At 41.7% G+C, this 17,202-nt stretch overlaps 1 protein-coding gene across 1 annotated transcript in view; it reads left to right on the forward strand.

Moving 5' to 3' along the window:
• Positions 1-17,202, forward strand: part of MAP4K5 (mitogen-activated protein kinase kinase kinase kinase 5) — a 60,709-nt gene that overhangs the window by 32,168 nt on the left and 11,339 nt on the right. The window contains exons 4-24 of the mRNA XM_041410239.1: positions 398-462; positions 1,387-1,442; positions 1,896-1,943; positions 2,032-2,074; positions 3,236-3,308; positions 5,203-5,334; positions 6,116-6,178; positions 6,686-6,767; positions 7,538-7,654; positions 7,805-7,883; positions 8,517-8,575; positions 8,978-9,039; positions 11,474-11,518; positions 12,413-12,455; positions 13,010-13,220; positions 13,723-13,820; positions 13,927-13,968; positions 14,654-14,738; positions 14,862-14,941; positions 16,129-16,189; positions 17,114-17,116. Coding sequence (XP_041266173.1) covers positions 398-462; positions 1,387-1,442; positions 1,896-1,943; positions 2,032-2,074; positions 3,236-3,308; positions 5,203-5,334; positions 6,116-6,178; positions 6,686-6,767; positions 7,538-7,654; positions 7,805-7,883; positions 8,517-8,575; positions 8,978-9,039; positions 11,474-11,518; positions 12,413-12,455; positions 13,010-13,220; positions 13,723-13,820; positions 13,927-13,968; positions 14,654-14,738; positions 14,862-14,941; positions 16,129-16,189; positions 17,114-17,116 — 1,547 coding nt within the window. The remainder of the gene's footprint in view (positions 1-397; positions 463-1,386; positions 1,443-1,895; positions 1,944-2,031; positions 2,075-3,235; positions 3,309-5,202; positions 5,335-6,115; positions 6,179-6,685; positions 6,768-7,537; positions 7,655-7,804; positions 7,884-8,516; positions 8,576-8,977; positions 9,040-11,473; positions 11,519-12,412; positions 12,456-13,009; positions 13,221-13,722; positions 13,821-13,926; positions 13,969-14,653; positions 14,739-14,861; positions 14,942-16,128; positions 16,190-17,113; positions 17,117-17,202) is intronic.

Here is a 17,202-nt window from a genome sequence, read left to right on the forward strand (position 1 = left end):
TTTCAGTTTAAGATTGAAACACTGAGTCTAGTGTGATATTTAATCACACTGAATTTTGCTGATAGCAGGTAAACCTCAGGTGTTTTGTTGTAGAGTTAAGCACCACCTTTTATGTTTAATGATGTTTAAATATTTCTCAGGGACTTCGGAATAAAACTTTTGATTGGTGAAAATTATATTTTTATAATTTTTATCAATATTTTTATATTGATAACATGAGAATTTATATTAATGACACAAGAATTTGTATTAATAACAGTGTAACTGCTGATCATGTATCAGAATGTGTATTTTTAACAGAGGGTGATCAAGACTAATAGAAAATAATTTAAATTATGATGTTCTTCATCCAGATCAATCAGCTTCTGATGCTTGTGTTTTAATTTTGTTTTGGTAGCCGTGAGAAGCTGTGGATATGCATGGAATACTGTGGTGGGGGATCCCTCCAGGACATTTACCACGGTATTTGGCCAATTATTTTCACATTTTTTACTTTGGGAAGCTTTCTGCAAAAAGAAAAATAAATAATAAACCTACAGGGAATGGTTGGCACTGGATGTGGGGTTTTTTGGGAGGCATAAACAGTGATTTTTAGCTGCAGTCAATAGATATTGGGAGCTTATTCCAGATATAGTGACCAGTATTTTTAATATTTTTAATATTGACATAATATTTGACATTTAATATTTGACATTTTATGGAAGAACAGTTGGATGTGGGGTGAGAAAGGAGTTTTCATTGGGAAATCTCAAAATTTGATCTTTAAAGGAAAAAAAAGACTCTTATTCCTGCCCCTGTGAAATACCATCTCACTCCTGTATTATTTTCCTTCCTGAAGTTTCATCTGGAGTTGTTGATGCTGTAGAATAATTTATTGGAGTTGTTGGAAAAACAGTTAGGGACTTTCTGTGCCTTTAAATGATAACACTGAGTTTTTGGATGCCTGAACTCTTTCTGCTTTATTTTAAAATTATTTAGTACAAATACAAAAATTTGAATCCTTTAAAACAATTCCAAGCCCCTTAGACAGTCCCTGATATGAAACATTCCCATTTCTAATATTAAAATATTAGCAGATGCCACTTTTAGTTTCCTGACAATAGCAGAGTACTACAAAATCACTCATAAAATAAGAATTAATTCAGTGAAAACAGGTTTTCTTCTCACTGTGGGTATTGTTTTCTGTGGTGGTGCTGTTGGGGTGTTTTTTACAGAAAGCCTTTCTGTAAAACAAGCAAACAAACCCCTCCTTTCAGCTCAGTGCACAATACAGATCATGTAAAACCAGCCTTTAACTTTGGCATGGACAAACCACTTTTTGGCTGTCCCACAGTGTTATTTATGTGCTCTGTGTTGTAAATTTAATTTTTGCATCTTTATTTCCAGTAACAGGACCTCTGTCAGAGTTGCAAATTGCTTATGTGTGCAGAGAAACTCTACAGGTACTGTACTCCTGCAGGTGCACAATAAAGTGTTTATTCCATGTAAATAAAGTAGATACAGAATAATTAGTTCAATCCCAGCACTTCTGTTGGGAATCAAGCAGACACAAATTAACCAGGGTAATCTGTTATTTTCCATACTGTAAATAAAAATGAAAAAGAAATTCTAGTGTGATATAGTGCAAATTTTTGCTTAAATATTGAACTGCCTGACTGCCCTGTTGTGGTAAATTTGATCATGTGTGGGGGTAAAATACTGCAACCAGATAAACAAAATTCATTTTGTGACTGCTGATAGCAAAGAAATACAAGATGAATCTTCCCTTATCTGCAAATCTCAAATGTCTCAATTTCCAAATCAAATATATTGAGAAAATTAAATTTGTTAAACAGACTTGGCTTTGTAGGATGTTAATAAATGGCAGAATAATTAATTGTGTCTTTTATTTCCAGGGTCTTGCTTATTTACACATGAAGGGCAAAATGCACAGAGATATAAAGGTAACTTGGAACCTTGAGAAATTTCTCTTACAGTTCCAAGTGCAGGAAAAATATTTCTGATAAAGATTTTGAATTCATTTTGTTCTAGGGTGCAAACATTCTCCTAACAGACCATGGAGACGTTAAATTGGGTGAGTTGCCTGAGTTCTGTAATATGGATTTAATTTAATTTATGGAGCCATGTGGCTGTGGCACTGGGGGACATGGGGCAGTGCTGGACTCCATCATTCAAAGGTGTTTTCCAGCCTAAATGATTCCATGATTATTTGGGGCAATAGATGGTGCTAGAAGGTGATGACAAAGTGTGTGTCCATGGCTAGGCTGTGTGGGGATGAGCAGTTTTTATTCTGTGAAGAAATTATAGATAATTTCATTATTCAACCACTGAGCCTTTAAGCCTCCCAGACTTTCTTGGAATTTGCCAGGCTGGCATTACCTGGATGTCAGTTTTTATCCTTCAGAGCTGTTTGGGGCAGCTTGTGGAAAAGTGGGATCTGATCCTGGCTCTGTGTGTGGTGTTGGGCAATTCCACAAAGGTGGAGGAGAGGAAAACTCCCAGGTCTGCAGGGAGAAGCTGCCATGGGGTGTCACCATCCCATGGATGTCACTATCCCATGGATGTCACCATTCCATGGATGTCACCATCCCTGGAATCAGGGCAGCTGTGCCTCCATACCCCTGTGGGGGAAGCAGGAATGCTGTGTTGGGAAAGGAGAGCTTTTTAAAGAAGGAAAAATAGGAGTAAAACCTTGACTCCCTGCATTAAACTTGGCATGCTCAGGGGTACCTGCCTTTTGCCTGCTTGCATTTTCCCAAGTTCTCCTCCAGCTTTCATGCCACCAATCAATCAAAATCAAATGGATTTCAATGATTTTTGGCTCTGCAGGACCACCTGATGTTGGAGGTTTCTGGGGGCAAGGGATGATTGGCCCCTAGACAGTGTCCAGGGCAGAGAACAGCTGCCCCATCAGTCCCTCCATAAATAACACTCAAAAGGTGCCTTTTCCAAGGCATGATGCTGGTTTTCCCCTTAAATTGAACATCCAAAAATTCTGGTTGATGTATTGTGAGATGGAAAAAATTATCTAAGAGAGGAACTGTGTGTAGAAAGAAAATTCTTTGATTTGAAGTCATGTCATTGAAGGCTTTCATGATCCTCTTATTAATCTTCAGCTGTTTCCCTAATGAATTTTTAATTTGGATGAGACACGTGATTGTTCTTTCATAGCACTCTAAGACTGGGGTCTTCAGCTGTGATTTTGAGGCTCTGATGGTTTGATTTTATTTTCCAGCTGACTTTGGGGTAGCAGCAAAAATAACAGCCACTATTGCAAAGAGGAAATCCTTTATTGGCACCCCTTACTGGTAAGAAACCACTTTGGTTGCTGTGCTGCAAAGCTGAGCCTGTATTTGTGCCAAAAATCCTCAAACACACGCACATGTCTATAGAAATTGCATAAATCCTCTTTCTTCCAAGTCAAATGCCCAAAGGGTAGAAATCTGGGAAGCACTGATCTGTTGTTGCTGTAACAAAAGCTACTTGATATTTGAGGCAGGGCTGTTGTTTCTCCCACATTTATTTCTGCAGAATATTCTGCCTTTTTGGGGGGATACCAATGGTTATTTAGTTTCTCAGCCCTACGTTTTTAGTGACTAAAACAGTGATGAAAACTGGTTTTTGTGCAGAAAGAAAACCAGATTTTCAGACTATCTTTTAATTATCCCTACTGATTAATGGCTGCACAAGGCAGCATTTAATATGCAGATAATCATATGCAAATGATCATATGCAAATAACCATCTCTGTGTCCAGAGGTGATCCAGTCACATCCCCCTCCTAAGATGCTTATTTAAATCCATAAGGAGCTTTTGAGTTCTTTGTGTCCCTACCTTGCTCTTCAATGTGACATTTTTTGCTGTGGTTTTTGTGATGTTGTATTCAGCACATTTATTTTGTGTCCCTTAGTTTGTGTTCAGACATTTCAAAAGGTTATACCCACTGTGTAAAACACACAAAGTTCATATTAATTGTCCTTAGATCCAAGATATTTCCAGAACTTTAGGAAAAAAAAAAACAACCAAATCCAAACTCCTGAAATACATACTTTGTAGAATAATATTGAAACAAATTCAATCATCATAAGTGTATAGCTTAAATTAGTGTGTAATGTTTTATGTGTATATTAATAAAAACTTCAAAAGTATTTCTGCAGTGATCAAAACCCAATCTGAACATAAAATCCTTAACTTACTCCACTAGACATAAAAATGTACAAGTGTATAGCTAAAATTAATGTGTGATGTTTTATGTGTACATTAATAACAATGTTAAAATTATTAATAAAATATTAATAGAGTTTTAATTTTAAAAATAATTTTTAAATTTAAGTTTTATTAAAATAAATTAAGTTTTTATTAAAGTATTGATAAAAACTTCTAAAGTGTTTCTGTAATGATCAAAACCCAATCTAAGCATAAAATCCTTAACTTACTCTGTTAGACATAAAAATATTTGTATATTATACATATATACATATATTATATATACACACACGTTATACATTTTACATATATGTATTATATATACATGTATATTATATATATATTATTCACACAGACATATATATTTTATATATATAGATACACACATTATACATATATATTCCTCCTGTTCATTCCCCCCCTGCACCACCTCCCTTCTTTCTTTCTTGGGGGGCAATATGAGTTACTTTAAATTATAAATCACTGTCACAGACATCCAGTACGTGCACATAAAAATATGTACAATATTTATTTCTTATTTTATTTGTATGTATATATGTGGAAATATAGGTTGGATATCAGGAAGAAGTTTTTCATGGAAAGAGTGATAAAGTTCTGGAATGGCTGCCCAGGGAGGTGGTGCAGTCACCATCCCTGGTGTGTTTAACAAAGCCTGGATGTGGCACTGGGGGCCAGGGTTGGGGTGAGCTCTTGGGGCTGGGTTGGACTCCATGATCCTGAAGGTCTCTTCCATCCCAGTGATTCTGTGAATTTAATTTCATTTAATATTTTATTTTATAAAATTTTATAAAATTTTTATATTTTATTTTATAAAATAAAATAACATGAGATGAAACAAAATAAAATACATTATTTATTATATTAAATTTTCTTTAATTTTCTTTGATTTTATTTTATTAACACTTGCTATTTAACACATGCACAGTTGTGCAGCTCTCCTTGGGAGCAGACCCTGAAGGAGGTGTTGCTTTTGCAGGATGGCCCCCGAGGTGGCGGCGGTGGAGAAGAACGGGGGGTACAACCAGCTGTGCGACATCTGGGCCGTGGGCATCACTGCCATCGAGCTGGCAGAGCTGCAGCCACCCATGTTCGACCTGCACCCCATGAGGTTTGTGCCCTGGGGGCTCCTCTGCCTCCAGCACCTCCCTGAGTCCCAGCTGGAACTGTGAGGATTCAGCTGAAGCTTCTCTGGAGCTCAGAAGGAGAAACTCAGACTGAGATTCCATCACTCAGTGGCTGTTTTCGTGGCTGTCTTTAAGGCATCAGTCTGCTGAAATCTTGCATTTTTTATGTGTTTTGGTTTGGAAAGGCAGGTGTCTGCTGAGGAAGGAGGAGCCTCCCCTAAAATGAAAAATGTAAACCCCCTCCCTATGAATTATTATAATTTTGAAATTAAAGGATTCTCAGGCAAAGATACGGGAATGGGAATAACAGTTCTTTACTAGGCAGAATACACAGCCCCATGTCCATCCTAAGGCAGAATGGAAATTAGAAGCAAAATCTTGAAGTTGTTACATTTTTGGTGGCACCTGGCCTAGTGGGAGGTGTCCCTGCTCATGGCAGGGCGTTGGAAGATGAGGTGGGATTTCAGGTCCCTTCCAACCCAAATCATTCTGGGATTCCAGAATCAAGAATCTGATGAAGAACAGGAAGAGATTTACTGCTGATTGGAAACCACTAGAGAAGCCATACCCTAATATTTAACAGGATTATGGCACTAAAAATATTTAAAGATAAAATCAACAGATTCCCTGTATCTCTCCTTTAACCCAGTGCAAACTCCAGTCCGTTTTCACTGATATGATTCTCACCATAAAGTGTTAAAGTATTTAGATTTTGGAATGAAATTAATTATTTTTTATCACATTATATTCTTTCTTTTCCTTTAGGGCTCTGTTTTTAATGTCAAAAAGTAATTTTCAACCACCAAAGCTAAAGGAAAAAGCAAAATGGTAGGTGGAGATCCTTCCTTTGATCCATATTTTATTGGAATTTCATGATCCTGGAGATCCCTTCCAACCCAAACCATTCTAAGATTTTATAGATAAAGGGCAAAAATATTTGTTATTATTGAAGAAGAGACCCTTCTTTGGTGCTCTTTGTATGTTTTAGAAGACAAATCTTTATTCTTTCCCCTTGATTCCTGTCATGGGGCCCTTGCCCCTGTCATTGGGACAGGGAATGGTTTAATCCTTTCCTGGTTTCTTTACCCTGTCAGAAATTCCTGGTGCCATTCTTGGTTTGTTTCCTGTACCAAAATGTTTTCCATGGAAGTTCCATGAATCAAATGGGGTTTTTTCCTTATTTTGTTAACTTGGAAATGTAATTATTCAAACCTGAGGTTGAGATACCTGCACAGTGTTCTACTTTATCACACCCTCTTGTAATCTGTTTAGCAACTATCTTAAAATCAATAATACCTTGAAAAATTCAACATAAACCCTCTTTTTTTCTTTAAGGTCAGCAACATTCCATAATTTTGTGAAAATAGCACTTACAAAAAATCCAAAGAAGAGACCAACAGCAGACAGACTTCTCTCTGTAAGTGACTTGGGACCTTTGGTGACCTCAGGAAGGGATCTTTTGCTCAAAATGAGGAACAGATCAGTAGGACACCAAAGGGAAACCAAATTTTTTAAAATCTTATAAAGCAGATGGTGAAATCTGAAGGAAAACCACGTTGATCAGCTGTTTGCAAGTGGATTTTGTTCAGTATTTTTACACAGTTTTATACGATTTCTGGCCAATTACAGAAATTGGCTTCATGTTCTCAACCTTGGCCTTCCTGCAAGGTACGGGGCTGCCTTTGGAGCTGTGGAGAAGTTGGACTTTCCTGACTCCCAAAAATTTCAGCAGCTCTTGATGTATCTGTGCTTTCCCAAACTCTGAACTACTGATATAAAAAATGAAGTTCAGGTGTAATTATTTGTTTGACTCAAGTTTAATTTGCAAGTGGCCCAGAACGTGGTGTTTCCATATTGATGTTCTTAGAAAATCCAGCATTAAGGAGTCACTAAAATAACAGTGAAAGCACAAAAATAAATCAGTAACTCTACTGAATGTTTATTGCTGAAACTTATCTTATTCATTGTGTGTTAAGACTTCTTTTTTTGTGTTTTTTCCTGTGGTTACAGCACAGCTTTGTGGGGCAGCCTGGTCTCTCCAGGTCTTTAGCAGTTGAGCTGTTGGACAAAGTCAACAACCCCGAGAACCACACCCACTACGGCGAAGTGGACGATGACGATTACTGAAACTTATCTTATTAATTCCATTTAAAACTTCTTTTTTTGTGTTTTTTCCTGTGGTTACAGCACAGCTTTGTGGGGCAGCCTGGTCTCTCCAGGTCTTTAGCAGTTGAGCTGTTGGACAAAGTCAACAACCCCGAGAACCACACCCACTACGGCGAAGTGGACGATGACGATTTTGAGGTGAGAACATCTTTTTTATTCCCTGCCTTTTGTTAAAAGTGGCACTTTAAATAGCCCTGCTTTGCTTTGGGAATCTAAAACTGGAGCTGGAACAGCAGCTGCTCCTGTTCCTGTGGGTTTTTGCCTCACCTGTCCCTGCCGTCCCCGCAGCCTCACTCCGTCATCCGCCACACCATCCGCTCCACCAACAGGAACGTCCGGGCAGAGAGGACAGCATCAGAGATCAACTGTGAGTTCTGCTCTGCTTTCCCCTTTTCTGGGGGGTGGTTTGCCTCTGGGGTCATTTCCCAAAAATATTTTGCCATTTGGGAAGCAAACTGTGGACAAGCAGCATGTCAATCTTCGACAATAATTATTCAAAACTAAAATTAACATTAATATTAATAAACTACTCTGATAGTTGTTTATTTACAGTTACTTTATTTATTTACTTTTACTATTTAGTTTATTTACTCTGATGGATCTAAGCTGAAATGCTGAGGGTAGAAATGGTTTTATCTGCAGGTTTGATCAAAAGCCTTTGGTAGCACCAATACTGGCAGCTCCATCACACTCTGGGAAATTTGCTCTTGAAGAGCCTTTTTCTCCTCTTTCACATGCATTTCACAGTGACAAGTGGTTAAATAGTTATGTTTCTGTGACTTGGTATTTGCTTTTGGCCTTTCTTGTGGGTTTCATATTTGCAAATTCAGGCACTCAGACAATGAGGCTGATAGTGAAGTGCTGCTCCTTTGAGAGGCAAATTCAGAGTTGTGTACACAAGATTTACATCTGTTCCTACCTGCATTTCACTGCAGTGAGCACTGAAAGAATCCCAGTGCAAGATTGTGTGTATTAATTATGAAATTCTTACATTTTCTAGTTGATAAGCTGCAGTTTGAGCCCCCTCTACGGAAAGAAACAGAAGCTCGGGATGAAATGGTAAGGACAAGTTTGGCATAAATAAAATAAGTTTATTTATTAAAATCACAGTATCTTCAATATTTCGTGGTTCAACCCTTAGCAGCTTGCTGTAAGAACGTTTTTAAAGGTCCCCAAGTGACCCTTACTGGATTTTTCACCATCAGTTTTTGTTTTCCTGTTATTTACTGCTGCTTGATCTGGACATTACCCCATTTCCTGGTGCTGCTTTTAACTCTTAAGAAGAATATATAAATTTTTAGATTGTAAGATGTTATTTCTCTTTGGAATTTGATGTTACTGCTTGTGGCTTGTCCTGCAGGGCTGGAAATCCCTCAGGCCTCTTCGTGTGTGGTGGATAAGGTAATTAAAGATAGTTTAGTTGGACAGGGGGAAATAAAATGACAATTTCTGCATCTTCAGGTTGTGGCAGCTGGCAGTGACTTTGCTTCACATTGGAATCCTTTTGTTGATGGAAGCAACAAGTAAGTACAATAATACCAGCTTTTATTTCTGTGACTTATTATGAAACTGAAAGAAAAATGAGATATGTTAAAAAAATCAAACCATAAGCCCTGATCCACCATAATATTGATAAATTAAAGAGTGTGCAGCCCTCCTTCTGCAGGTGCTTGGTCAGTTCTCTTGCAGAGTGACTTTTAATGTCTTTTATCCACCACCAGCAGCTTGTTTGAAGTTTGTAGGTGGGAAGTGAAGTGTAAATGCACGGCCAGGACAGTGACATAACACAGCCACAGTGAATTTCCTGCAGCAGAGCTGGGTTCAGGATCCTGCTCTGGCCTCACACTTCTCTTCTGAGCTGTGCCTGTGGTTGTGACATCCTGTGACAAGGCCTGAGCCCAGCCCTGAGCTCGAGAAGGGGAAGGAGAAACCGGTTCTGAATGTTGACTTTTACCAAGCTCAGTAACACTGCACCACTCCTCCTGCTCTGGGGGAATTTATAACCAGCCATGGAGTGTTTTGGGGTGAAATGTTTTAGGGAAAGATGTGTTTGCAGCTGGTTTCCATGGGATAAAGCAGGCCTGAAGTACAGGAGCACAACTCCCTCCAACTTAGGACTGATTTTTTTTAGGTGTGTACCTTCTTTTTGCTGCTAAAAAGTGGATTCTGCCTTTAAAGGATTTGCAGTCAGGAGTGTGGAGATTCAGATGTAGGCAGAGATGATATCTGGGCTCAAACCATTGCTCAGCTCAAAAATCCTGTTTCCCAACTTTATTTGGAACTCAGCAGCAGACAGTGGATTTCTCTGGCTTTTTTTGCTGCAGATAAAAGTCTTGCATAAGCTGTCAGCTGACATTACAGCCCCCTGGAAAGCTGGGGGAGATTGCCAGGATTTGAGCCTTTTAAAGCATCCTGGTTTTCCTGCTCCCAGTCTCGTTGGAGCAGAAGTTTGGGGGCTCTGGGGCTGAACTTTGGGGGGCTCTGGCTCTCCCCTGCCCTGTTTCCCTCCCCTCCCTGTGCCCTGGGTTTGTTTGTGTGACCCTGCTGAGCTGTGGATTGAAGCCTTGCTGGATTTTCTACAGACAGCTGGAATCTGTGGGGTCCAGCAGGGAGGGAGGGAAGCTCCTCCTGGCACAGGGACTCAGGGATTTGATCCTGTCCTGTGGCTTTGTCTGCAGCAGGCTGTGCTAAAGCTGCAGCAAACATTGCCAGGGCTGTAAATCAATAAATAGGTACAGATTCATTGGGAAGGAGGGCAGGGACAGCAGCCCTGGATGGGGGATCCGTGCTGCTCACTTGGAAACCACTTCCAGTTGGAAAGATAAACAGGAAATGCATAACTCCTCTGTCCCAGCAGTTGTGAGTAATCCCTGGGATGTGCAGAGAGGATGTGTGCTGGGGGTCCTTGCTTTTCATGCCCTCTGGCTTTTGTCAGAGTGGATGCTGAGGGATATCTTTGACTGAGGAATTATTTGACTGGGAAGGGGAATAGCAGAATGTGTGATTGAACTGGTTCCTTCCATTTTAAAATTACTTTTGTAAAAATGTCCTGCATTATAGAGGTGGTTTTTATTGATGCTTTCATAGAATCCTAGAAAGGTTTGGGTTGGGACATTAAAACCCATCTAAATCCACCCTCTGCCATGGGCAGGGATACCTTCCACCATCCCAGGCTGCTCCAAGCCCTGTCCAGCCTGGCCTGGGACACTTCCAGGGATCCAGGGGCAGCCACAGCTGCTCTGGGCAGCAAGAACCTTCCAGGAAAAAAAAAAAAGCAACTTTTTCTCCTTTAAATTTTTAATACTTCCAGTTGGTAACTGTCTGCTGCTTTCCCTCAGAAGTGACTTGCAGGGATATTTCACATTAATCCAAATTTGGCTGGGTTTTCCTGGTCATTGCCCTTTAAAGAAAGAGCTTGAAAATTGCCATTTTGCAAAATTTTATCAAGTTGTTTTTTGTTTTTTTTTTCTTCATGGTTATATTTTCAGTGTTTCTTTGATCCTCTAGTCACAATTTCTTTTTTTTTTTTTTTTTTGTTGTTGTCCCTGGAGTGGCTTTGAAACAAAAATTCTAACTGTATTGGGAAACAGTCTGGGTCTTTTGTGTATATGTATAAATAAGGAAACTTCCCTTTAAAGGCTTTTCTCCATTTGTTTCCCAGTAACTTCCTCTGTTCTTTTTTTCTCTTTTTTTATTATACTGTTGTTAGACATTTCAACAGTATTTGAAATGCCAGGTAGGGAAGTGAAATCTGATGGTGTGGAAGAGAATCCAGTGATTTTTAGGGGGTAAGGAGAAGGAAAGGACCTTAGAGAGTGGAACTTAGTACAGAGAATTATTTGTTTTGGAAAGGGCTTGGAGATGCTTGTTGTGAAACTCAGTGACATCAGGGATGGGTTGAGTTGCACGTGTCGACCTCAGAGCTGAGCTCTTAATTTTATAAACATTCTGCCTTAGGGGACTGCTGACAAAATTTGGAGATGGGAGTGAAGATGTTGAAGAGTGAGTGAATCTCCTTCCTGTACACTTGCTCTGCTCCAAAACCTGTTCCCTCAAAATGCTGCAGGAGGCTTTGACACTGACCCAGTGAGGGCTGGCTGCTCTCTTGGCTCCTTCCCTGATCCTCAGGAGAAATCCCAAAGCTCTGCTTCCTCCCCTGCTCTCCTCCCTGAGTTATCTTAGTCCCTGTGGAAGTGCCTGACACCTAAAAGCAGATTTTATGGTGATGAATCCATCATGAGCAAGGCCTGGCTGGGACAGGATGATCCTGCACAGCTCAGGTGTCCCAGTGTTTGTCTGATCCCAAAGCAAGGCTGCAGACTGCAATCCCAGAATGGTTTGGTTGGAAGGAACATTAAAAATCATCTTGTTCCACCCCCTGCCATGGGCAGGGACACCTTCCACTATCCCAAATTTCCCCAAGCCCTGTCCAGCCTGGCCTTGGGCACTGCCAGGGATCCAGGGGGAGCCAGGGCTGCTCTGGGCACCCTGGGCCAGGGCCTGCCCACCCTCACAGGGAAGATTTTCTTCCCAATATCTCACCTAAATCTGCCCTTTTCCAGCTTAAAACCATTCTCCCTTGTCCTGGCACTCCAGGCCCTCTCTAAAGTCCTTCCAGCCTCAGATCCAGTCCCTGAATTGATTTACAAACTTCAAATATCCTTCCCCACAGATTGTTCTCTAACACTGGTATTTATGAAAGAACAGGAGTTCATTAAAATCCAACACTTCTAACGAGATTAATGAGCTTCTCCCCTGCTCTTGCATTTCTAGTTTAACCCTGTGTGTGCAAAGCTCTGCTCTGCCTTTTCTGTGCCTCTGGTTCATTTTATTTCCAGTCCTCAAGGAGTTCTGGCTTCGGTGTAACTCACACAAGTGCTGCCCTTTTCATTGCAGATCAACACTAAAGCGAGCTGGGCCACCCCCACTGCCTCCCAAGGTGAGAAATGTGGGATTTAAGGGATTCAGCCAGACTGGGATGGCCTCTTTTTCTGCATTCTGCCTGTGATACTCCATCAGAGAGGAAGCTCTGAAATGATTCTGCTGTCAGATGTTTTATTTTCATGGAATCACAGATCTCCTGGGCTGGGAGGGACCCACAAGGATCAGCCAGGGCAGCTCCTGGCTCTGCCCAGACCCCCAGCAATCCCACCCTGGGATCCCTGGCAGCTCCTGGAGCTCTGGCAGCCTCGGGGCTGTGCCCATTCCTGGGGAGCCTGGGCAGTGCCAGCCCCCTCTGGGGGAAGAACCTTTCCTGAAATCCAACCCAAACCTGCCCAGGCACAGCTCCAATCATTCTCTGGGTTCTGTCCCTGCTCACCAGGGAGCTTTTCATCTTTTCTTACATTGTGGTGCCCAATATCACACACACATTTCAAAGGCTGATACATTTTTATGTAGCAGCAGTCTGACTGAAATTAAACTTGTCTGAGGTTTGTTCTTCCCAGGTGCCATTCCCAGTTCCTCACACTTCCCCCCTTTGGTTCCTTGCAGCCGAGGATGAACAGTTACCCCGAGGAGAACCTCCCTGATGACAACAGATGCCAGACAATAAAACACTTCCCAGGGTCCCAGAGCAGAGCCCCAGCAGCCCACAGGAGACAGAGCATCCCAGTTTGTGGGCCCCAGGCAGATTCCTGCCCCATGGGGATGACCAGCAGCATCAGCAGCCCTGGACTGCTCACAGCCAGATACAGCGACCTGGGTAAATGCCTCACCTGTCCCAAAGCTGCCTGGCACCTTGGAAAAGGAATTGTTTCCAGAGCCAGCTGTTCCCAGTAGATAATATTTTAAAACAAGCTGGTCACGAGGTGAAATTTTCCTTTTTCCATGTGTGGTTCTTATTAGAGCCATGGTGGGAATGTTCTTCCCAAAACAAGGACACTCAGCCAGTCAGTGCCATGACTGTGTTGCCTGCAGGAACAGGAGAAAAACAATGAATGTGTGGGGAGGACCTTGCCACAGGAGAAAAACAATGAATGTGTGGGCAGGACCTTGCCACAGCTTTACTCTCAGTGGGATTTGTCCTAGGGACTGTTTGGATAATGGGAAGTGTGCAACTCAGTGCTGGGAGGGGTTCAGCTCCCTGAGATGTGGCTATGCAATGTCAGAGCACACTCTTCCACTCCAGCTCAGCACAGGGGAGAAGAGATTTTCTATTTCACTGTGTGAAATAAGATGCAAACCTTGTCTGGGCTCCTTTTCAGGCAATGGGAATGGGATGCTGAAACACATCGAGGAGAATGCAGAAGGACCTGGACAAATCCCTCAGCTGCCACGGAAAAAGGAGAAGAGAGATTTCCCTGTAGGTGTTGGGACTCTGGGGCTGCTCTCACTGTCATGTCCTCAAGCTGATCAGTGCACAGGAGGGGTTTTATGATCTTTCTTTCTTTCTTTCTTTCTTCCCACAGAAACCAGCAATCAATGGTTTGCCTCCGACTCCGAAGGTGCTGGTAAGAAATCCACGTGCACTGGGAGATATGGAAAGCTCTCTGGTGTGGAATAAGGCACCAGCTCACTTGGGGGACTTTTCTGCATCTCACAGCCAGCTGCTTTTCCAGTGCTGAATCCATAATACTTGTTTCCATTTTTTAAAACCTTCCTGTCACTGTTCAGTCTGGATGTGAAGGGTTGGAGGCTTCCCTGGCTCCCTGAGTTGTGATCTCCTGTGGCAGTCCCCTGCTTTGGCAGAGAAATAAATGGGAAAAGGTTGTGGTGATGACAGGGTTTTTGCCTGTTCTCCCTTCATGTGCCATTTTATAAGCACTCAATATTCATGTGTTTTTTATATTCAATAAATAATAGTCAATATTCAGATAATACATATTAATTCAGATTGGAAAAGCTCTCTAAGATCACCGAGTCCATCCATTCCTCCAGCACTGCCAAGGCCACCACTGAGCCATGTCCCCAGGTGCCACATCCACATGGATTTTAAATCCCTCCAGGATGTATTTAGGTACCAGTAGGTACCTAAAGTTGTTGATACCATTTTGAGCCTCTTTGCGTTTTTGAATGTCCATGAATTCAAATTAAAAGGTGTGAAAGGCTGTGTGTGTTCAGCTGTATGTGAGTGGCCAGGAAATCAGCTCTTGACACTCTCAATTTGTTTCAGGTTTCAGTTTTGGTGTCTTTCAGATGGGAGCCTGTTTTTCCAAAGTCTTTGATGGCTGTCCTTTGAAGATTAATTGTGCAACTTCATGGATACATCCAGATACTAAAGGTAAAGTTATGTTAGGTTTGGTGATGGGCTTGGGAAAGAAAACAATTTGTGAAGTTATTTTAGGTTTGCATTTGAAACTTGCCAAAGTGGGAAGGGAATAATCCTTTTCCATTGATTTTTCAGATCAGTACATTATCTTTGGCACAGAAGAAGGGATCTACACTCTGAATCTGAATGAACTTCACGAAGCAACCATGGAACAGGTGAGTTCTGGAGGGCTGAACACACAGAACAGATTTGGGGATATTAAGGAGAGTGAACTTTGGCACTGGAGGGAGAAGGTGGTACCAGGCTCTGGAGCTTACCTGATTCCCATCAAAGCCAGTAAGGAAAACCTGGAAATCACTTGTTCCCTGACCTACCTGTATTTTTTAGTTTGTCAAATCTTCCACCTCCTTGGAGAACAATTCCCTGCCCCTTCTCCCTGCATTCTATCCCCACTAGATGGCACATTGCAGCTCCTTGATGCAAAGCCCTCAGTCATTTCATTCAGCTGCTGCTGTTATCCCCAAAAAGCTTTTCCTGGGCTTTCTAACCCTTTCCAAAGCCATTTTCTGCAGTCATGGTCTTAAATCTGGTGTTTCAGATTCAGGATGTTCTTGGAATCTCTTCCTTGTGTGTTTTCATAAATTATTTCATGTAGCAGTCCTCTCTGGGCTTTTCCATGTGCTTTTTTATGTCCCAGTGGTGGGTAGGGAGAACATTCAGTGCACTTTTCCTTTTCCATGAGAGCATTCCCACCTGGCAGAAGTCAGGTGTGACCACCTGAAACCCCACAGGCATCTGTCACACCACTTGTTCCCACATTTCCTTTTATCCCTTTGCTGATTTCTCCCTTCCAAATGCACATTCTGAACTGTTTCTCCAACTTTCAATTCTGGTTGCATCTTCCAGAGTGCTTCCTGACTGTCCAGGGTTAACATCTCCCAGTTCCAGGAGGATCTTTTTTATTCCATTTGTGGTTTTTCAGTGGAAACACTGAATAAACCCAAAGCTATTCTATTAAACAGGAAATTGCTGGGAGATACTCAGGGTTTGTGTCCAACCAGTTGAATCTTTTCCTTCCACACTTTCTCCTACACCTGTTTTCTTACTTTGCACATGGGAGTGGCACATGGGACAAAGTGTTCTCCCATCATGGAATGGTTTGGGATGGAAGGGACTTAAATCCCATCCAGTGCCACCCCTGCCATGGCAGGGACACCTCCCACTGTCCCAGGCTGCTCCAAGCCTGTCCAGCCTGGCCTTGGACACTTACTCCAATATTCCATAGTCTGTCTGTGCAGGGCTAAGTAAGGGTCCAAAGCAGGGAATAAACAGGAAGGTGGGATTTTCAGAGTTAAAAATTCCTGTAGGTTTCTATTAATGGAATTCTTTTCTTTTTTTCCAGTTATTTCCTCGAAAGTGCACCTGGCTGTACGTTATCAACAACACCTTAATGTCCCTGTCAGGTGAGTGTCAAGGCAGGGAAATTACTACAGCCATAAATAAACAGGAACATTTGAATCATGGTTGGATGCAGTGTATGGGCTCAGTCTGGAGAGGAGCAGGCTCCAGGGAGAGCTCAGAGCCCCTGGCAGGGCCTGGAGGGGCTCCAGGAGAGCTGCAGAGGGACTGGGGACAGGGATGGAGGGACAGGACACAGGGAATGGCTCCCACTGCCAGAGGGCAGGGATGGATGGGAGATTGGGAACTGGGAATTCCTGGCTGGGCTGGAATTGCCAGAGCAGCTGTGGCTGCCCCTGGATCCCTGGCAGTGCCCAAGGCCAGGTTGGACACTGGGGCTGGAGCACCCTGGGACAGTGGGAGGTGTCCCTGCCATGGCAGGGGTGACACTGGGTGGGATTTAATGTCCCTTCCAACCCAGACTGTGGGATTCTGTTGTCCTAAAACAAAACCTGTGTCCCTTTGAAGGAGAATGAGGTGGCTTTCAAGTGCTGCTGATCCAGCAGTTTTCCTGATTTCTGATTCCTGGGCAGTCACTTGTCCTGGAATAGAACATTCCAGACAGGAATGAGGCACTGTGCCATGGAGGCTGATGGTGGGACTGTGCCTTTAAAAATGCAGGATTTGTATAACACTTGTCTTTGTTTATCAATTAGAAAATATCTTAAATATTTTTAAATATAATTTATAATATAAATATCTTCTTTATTTACTATATTATTATATACTATATACTGTTATATACTATACACTATATATTATTTATTTAGTATAATTTATTGTAATTTTGTAATTACAGCCTTTAAAAATGTTTGCATAAAACTAACTGTAATTAAATGAGCTCTGATCTTCTCTATATTCATTATTATTTTTATCTTGGTTTGTTTTTCTTCATATCTGGACTTGACCTTCCTGACACCTGTTTGTAGAAGGTAATTTGTTCCATACTTGCATTTTCCTGAACATTGCAGTTCTGTGCTGGAGGAGTGTCTGAGATGTCAGCTGTGCTTTTCTCTCT

This window comes from Onychostruthus taczanowskii, unplaced genomic scaffold (genome assembly GCF_017590055.1).
Source record: "Onychostruthus taczanowskii isolate IOZ18803 unplaced genomic scaffold, ASM1759005v1 scaffold100, whole genome shotgun sequence".
Taxonomy (NCBI): domain Eukaryota; kingdom Metazoa; phylum Chordata; class Aves; order Passeriformes; family Passeridae; genus Onychostruthus; species Onychostruthus taczanowskii.